The 6,695-nt window shown below is 35.0% G+C and overlaps 1 protein-coding gene across 1 annotated transcript; it reads right to left on the bottom strand.

The window, feature by feature from the left end:
* Nucleotides 1-265: 265 nt before the first annotated feature.
* LOC113347700 (cytochrome P450 704B1-like) lies at nt 266-2,481 on the bottom strand. Its single transcript, XM_026591375.1, has 4 exons — nt 1,887-2,481; nt 1,099-1,776; nt 807-1,010; nt 266-724 (listed from the first exon to the last, which is right to left on the bottom strand). The coding sequence occupies exons 1-4, from the start codon at nt 2,436-2,438 to the stop codon at nt 542-544; spliced, it is 1,617 nt and encodes a 538-aa protein (XP_026447160.1). The 5' UTR covers nt 2,439-2,481; the 3' UTR covers nt 266-541.
* Nucleotides 2,482-6,695: the final 4,214 nt, after the last annotated feature.

Below are 6,695 nucleotides of genomic sequence, written 5' to 3'. Positions count from 1 at the left end.
TGCGATTATGATTAGGTAGGTAATGATATTGGTGATTTTTTGATGTCCCGTGACTAGTTGCATATGATAAATACAAGGCATATAAGTTAGTGGTTGCCTTTGCTCTATCGTTATTGGTTCTTGTTGCATTCCCGGTGAATCTAGTAATTGTGCGAGACCCTAATTATGATTCTTTATTTTGTTTCAGAGATTCTCACAAGATTCCGAAGGTCCTTCACGACTAACTTAGACTCTACTCTAAGAGACTAAGATTATGATAAATTGATAAAGGAAGAATACCAAATCCCACATACAAGTGATCATGTAATGAGATATAAGTACTTATATACATTTTATACTCATCAAGGTGAACCAACTAGAACTATATCAACAGTCCAACCAGTCTACTAAATGCTATGCAATATTTGCTTAGTGTTTGCAGTTTCAACTTACAACCTTCCTTTAAAAGGAGAGATCAGTAAGAGTGATTAAGTCTAACCAATAATCATAAATCAGAATACAAATGGATCCAGGGTATGGATCCCTTTCTTGTCTAAACATATCAAGATTTCCTAGCATTTATCGTAAACTTCAACCCATGCTCCATAGTTAGAGTTGTCATTACTTTGTACTTCACAGGATGGTTTGGACTCAAATGAAAATTGAAGAATCTACACAAGATAGCAAGTGTCATCTTCATCTGAAGGTATGCTGAGTCCTTTCCTAGGCATGTTCTTGGTCCAGCCTGCATGATCATCAATATGATTCACATATCATGTTCCATTAGGACTTGTCTGTATTGCAATTATCTACTCGTGAATTCTTACCTGAAATGCGGTGAATTTGAATGGTGATTCACTTTGAAATAACCCTTCTTTGTTCAACCATCTATCAGGATTAAATATTGTTGCATCAGGTCCCCAATTGTACACCATTCTTCCCATGGCATATGGGACATAAGATACCAGTCCTCCTGCTCTTACTTTTATTCCATCAGGTAAAATATCATCTTCTAACACTACTTTCGGATCCTGCAAGTATATGAGGAAAATTGATTCTATTATGGCACGTTACTAAAACATTTAGTATGGGAAAAACAATATCTAGAGAATTCCATACCAGGGGAATTGGAGGGTACAAACGAAGTGTCTCAGTGATTGTTGCATGCAAGTAGGATAACGTTCCAAGTGAATCAAAATTCAATCGACTTGCAAATTGTGTTACTCTCTCAGTGAAAGATTTTGGTACCTTCTCAGGGTTACAGCCAATCATTTCCTTGGCTTGAGTTTCTTCGAATGTTATAAGCTCCTTGTAGATCTTCTCAAGTACAGTAGGGTTTACCGCAATCATGTATATGAACCAAGATAATGTTGATGCAGTTGTGTCACGTCCAGCTAAAACATAGTTTATAATGACATCTCTAAGACTTTTGTCTGTTAAGTTATTCTCAGGATTCTCACTCAACTCAATGAATCTTGACAATATATCATGTTTTACCATGTTACCATTGTTGTCAGTTGATTTAGCTCCTTTAAATTCCGCTTTTCTTTTATGAATTAAATTGTATGTAAATTCATCAATGACTTGGATACTTTTAGCAAACAAAGCTTCAGACCCAACATTAAAAAATCTCTTTAGTCCCCATAAAGGGTTGGCGAATCTATATGCAACATTACTACTTGCATAATCGAAAGCATTAGCGAAACGATTATCGGGTAACTCATTAGACAATGTTCCAATTTCCACTCCAAATCCAACTTTACATATAGAATCTAGAGTCATCCTCAGCAACAGTTCCTAATCAATAAAAAAAAAATTAATACTTGATGCAAGATGCTCTATGCTAAGTCAAGTACAAATATAAGGATTAAGAAAGCTTTGAAATAGTTGGGAATTTATTGACTGACCTGCATATCAATTTCCTTGTTAACAATTGATGTTTGGTGCAAAATACCTGAGAGAATCAATGCGCAGTCTCTAAAGACAGTGGTGCTGAAGTTTCTCAAGTTACCAGATGCGAACTCGAAACTAGAAGTTTTTCTTTGTTGCTTCCAAATTTCTCCATCTGAATTAAAAATTCCATCTCCAAGCAACTCCTCCATGTTCGTATGAAAAGCTTCACCCTTTGGGTAGTTGTGGAAGTTGGTTTTTAGAACATGTTCAACATTTGCAGGCTCTGCAATGCAAGTTACAGTTGTAAATGGCAGTGGCACCTTGAATGTTTTTGATTCAACGCAGTAGTCAGTTACCCAATCATGTAGTCTATGGTAGTTCATTAGAAGTTCGATAAGAACACCAATGATAGGCCATGATTTTGGGCCTTTTACATTCCTTTGATTCCATCTGTGCATGAAGACATAGGCTAATACGATACTAATCAGGAAAATACTGATTTCGATTTTGTATTCATTAGGATTTGATGATATGAAGAAAATTGAAAGGTTATTTACTCTTTCCATGGCACAACCACCTTCAAGCTGAAAATATGATTGTGGATCAGAACTTGAGATAGAAAGCTCAAGAAAAGAACAAAAAAAATGAACCTATCAAGATGTCAGTAGAGAATTGGTGATTAAAGAGGGGCCATGCATCTTGTCCTATGCAACACGTGGCATAAGGCATTGCATTATTTGAAGGGGACATGCAGCTACCTAATGAACTTTCTGCTAGACATTAAAGGAGTGCCTATCCACTATGCCTGTACATTGTTGGTGTGGTATCGTCAATCATGCATTCCCAACACGGAATTCAAAAGCAAATGAAATTGGGAATCATAACTTTCTCTTTTTAAACTTTGTACCCGCACTAACCTCAAAAGCAACTATCTCCTAGACTCCTACTAGTTCACTTCTTTTGGGGAAGAAATGTCGATATTTAGTTTACATGGCATTTTTTGGGCCATGGGGCATATGTTCGATTATAATTTTCCTCATTAGTGCCACACGACATCTTTCTGTTTGCAGTAAGCCAGTAACAAATTCTAAGGTCATGATCCCAATTTTGGGTCACAATGAGGTTTTTTGGGTTAGCTGGTAAATATCAAGTGGCAGGGAGAAATACAGGTCACAACAAGGAACTTTGTTTGACCAGGCAGATTTATGGTCACGGTTCACGCCAATAGGCATGGTTTGGTCCACCAGGCCACTTTTTGGTCATTATTGTACCAGATTTTGGGTTGTTGGAAAATTTTTGGCTCACAGTGTGGATATTTTCGTCACTAAGTTAATTTCATATGACAAATTACCATGTTCCACACAACCTTGGCTGGAAAATCGTGGATATATATTGCTGCCTGCAAGGTTGCAACAGAGAGTGTAAAAAAAAAAAAAAAAAAAAGGTTGCAATATGAGTATGGTTGAAATAACCAATATCCAAAATATACTATTCTTATATCCAAATTTGGATATACTGCCAAGAATATCAAAAAGGTGTAATTTGTAACTCACCATTATACCCTTAAACATGATTGCATTTGGTCGCTGTTGACAGAAAAACAGAGAATGGGATATCCAATTTTGATTTTGAGATGTAGACTTAAAAAAACAGGATGCAATATTTGGAGCCAATCGAATCGATGTACGATTTCATATCAAATTCTTCTCTAATCATTGCTCAAATCAGTAAGCTTGATTGTAGTATTTCAAATTTGCTTTGTCTGATTTCTAGTTTTAAGTCAGGTCAGTGCAGTAGGTGTTTCTAGAAATGCATGGATGACCAATTTCTTTGTTCTAAATGTTGTTCATTTGAGAAATGTTTCCGGATATATCAACGCCTAAGTGATGTCTCTTGTGATGTCTCTTGTGTATGATCTGATGCTAGTCTTGAATTCCCATGAGCCATGAATCTGATGTTGTGTCTATGTCTACTTATTACATTGCTCTGGCTTTGGTTCAGTACATAACATCTTTACATTGTCATGGCAGGTAGATACATACTTGATGTTGCTTACTTACTAGTTAAGACGCCTTTACCACCTTAAGGACGGTAGGTAAACCACTTTGTCCTATTCTTTACAGACTTGAGGATTGGGCAATAAATATTACAATGATCTATTGAATTTTTTGTAATTAGTATAGTATGATTTATCTGAAATGTTCTCTGTTTTCTACAAGAATTTTGTGCACTTAATATTTAGGATTTGGCAATAGATATTACAACGATGTTGGTAAATACATACGATGTGGTTCCGAGAGATTCTTATTAAGAAGATTCGGCGAGGATTAATACCAAGAAAGTAGAGGAGATAATAGAATTGCTGCTGCCATCAGTTGTTGGAGGGGATTATAAGTTTAACCTAGATCCATCCGCGAAATACACAAGATGCACTCAAGTGCATAATTTATATTCTGACAGGAACATAGGTTTTGGCTTAGATGCACCCGAGTGCAAAGTATATTTTTTAACTTTTTTTTTTGTTATTCTTTTTTTTCTTTGATACTTGTATTTGGTCGATGTTTTAATAGTGAATGTGATGGTAATGATGCTGGATTTAGTGCTCGAGATCGTGAACTAGTAATTTTGGGTGTGCATAATATGTTTCAGGTGATTAGTTGGATAAATCTAGATATATCCACGAAGTACACAAGATGCACATGAGTGTATAAAATATGCTTTGATAGGAAATATATTTTGGTTTGGTTGCACCAGAGTGCACAATGTATATTTTTTTGATTACTTAAAGGAAAAATGTTTTGGCCAGGTTGCATCTGAGTGCATAATACATATTTTTATATGAAATAAATTTTGGCGAAGTTGCACCTGGGTGCATAATTCATATTTTTATAGGAAATAAATTTTGGCCAGATGCACCTGGGTGCATAATGTATCCTCCGCCCGGTTTATTTATTTATTGTTATTTTTATTGAATTTCATATTAACAATGGATCTTGTTTTATAGAGAATTTCGAGTCCTTCCCGAAAATATAAATTTTATTAAAATCCGACTTATATTTCGTAAGTTAGCCTTTCTCGCAATTAATTTTGAGTTAAAAAGAGAAAATAAATAAAAGAGAGAAAAGGATATAATAAAAGATAATTTATATAGTAAAGAGTATATATGTGACTAAATTTTGTTGTGTCTTTTTCACCCAAATTCATACTTTGATTGTCCACTACTCTCACACTTTATGAGTTATGGTCATATGACCCATTTTCCGCTATTTAATCGGGATAATTAAGCAAACTTTGAGACATCATACTTTTGGGATATCTGAGAGTTTGGTCCGTCTAGACATAATTAACGGTGGCATTTGGCGAAGGTTATTACCTGGACTTAGAAGATATATGTGCACTTTCATTCGAACCAGAACACGATGGATCCGGTATAAAACTAGAAAAGAGTAGTCATCCAAATGAAAATAACCCAAAACCTATAAGAAAAATGAAGTATGAGCATGTTTTTTTTTGTGTTCAGTTTATTATATAGAGAAAGGATATACAACATGTAGGTAATGTGTAACTCGTGCCCGCGGAGCATGACAACTATTTAATACAATTTATACTTTATTTATTCATCATGGTGAACCTACTCATAACTTATTTTCTTGATTGTCATAAATTCAACCAATAAATGATGAAAATCAAGGCATAGAGAGAGAGCAGAGAGGAAAAAAAAAACGCGGAACAAGAATAGAGACTACATTGTGCTTAGGTGATTTTCACAACTTCATTAACGTAATAGTACTCTGCCTTTATAGGCTGCAGAAAAATTAGACGGCCACACACTTACTCAAAATGCCTTGGACATTTCTAGAGACTTTATTAGTAGTCTAGGACTTCAGGATATGAGCCATTCTAGTAACATTTATACATGGACCAATAGAAGGCATGGCTCTGAATTAATTCAAGAAAGGCCGGACAGATTTCTAGGAGATGATTTTTGGTTTAGATTGTTTCCTGATTCTCATGTTTACCATCTAGCACCTATTGTTAGTGATCATAGTCCCATAACCCTTGTTAGTTATAGAAGTTCTAATTCTGTTAAGAGACCAAACAAATTTAACAAATGCTGGCTTAGAGATCATTCTTGCAAAGATATTGTTTCTAATAATTGGAAATCCAAAAGTAATGGTTCTGATGCGTTTAAGCATAAGATATCCCTTAAGCAAGTTAGGTATGCCTTAAGGGACTGGAACCATAATACTTTTGGTAATATACAATCCAATCTCAGTGACATTAGAGGGCAAATTGAATCTTCGCATTCTCAAGGTATTGTTGACACTAGCAATCATAATTTGTCTAATCTTCTTAAACAATTGAACTATTCGCAGAACATAGAGGAAGACTTTTGGAAACAAAGGGCTAAAGATAATTTAATCAAATTTGATAATAGAAATACTAGGTTCTTTCACACTAGATCCAAGTTTAGGAGAAAGAAGACTCATATATAATCTCTTAAGGACTCTACTGGTGTTTGTTTAACTGATAGATATGAAATTGCTAATAATCTGAGACACCACTTCTATTTCATCAGTAAAACTAGTAACCCTTGTACTGACCATAATCTTTTTGATTGTGTTAATACTTTTGTGACTGATGCTGATAATATTTGTCTTATGAGTTTACCTTCTAGTGAAGAAATTAAGCAGGTTGTCTTTAGCATGAAACCTTGAACTTCTCCGGGTCCTGATGGATTTTCTCCAGGGTTTTACCAAAGTATGTGGGATATAGTTGGTGAGGATACAGTTAAGATGGTTCATTGCTTCTTTTAAGGTAAG

The sequence above is a fragment of the Papaver somniferum genome, chromosome 2 (assembly GCF_003573695.1).
Source record: "Papaver somniferum cultivar HN1 chromosome 2, ASM357369v1, whole genome shotgun sequence".
NCBI lineage: Eukaryota > Viridiplantae > Streptophyta > Magnoliopsida > Ranunculales > Papaveraceae > Papaver > Papaver somniferum.
The sequence above is the reverse complement of the archived record's forward strand: the minus strand, read 5'-3'. Positions and strand labels throughout refer to the sequence as shown.

What these genes read in the sequence shown, in the direction of transcription:
- LOC113347700 (XM_026591375.1), bottom strand. Translation starts at nt 2,438, where the DNA reads ATGGAAAGAGTAAATAACCTTTCAATTTTCTTCATATCATCAAATCCT. An exon ending in ACAAGGAAATTGATATGCAG is followed by an intron (nt 1,777 to 1,886) that starts GTCAGTCAATAA and finishes TTTATTGATTAG; the next exon opens with GAACTGTTGCTGAGGATGAC. An exon ending in TCAAATTCACCGCATTTCAG is followed by an intron (nt 725 to 806) that starts GTAAGAATTCAC and finishes ATGATCATGCAG; the next exon opens with GCTGGACCAAGAACATGCCT.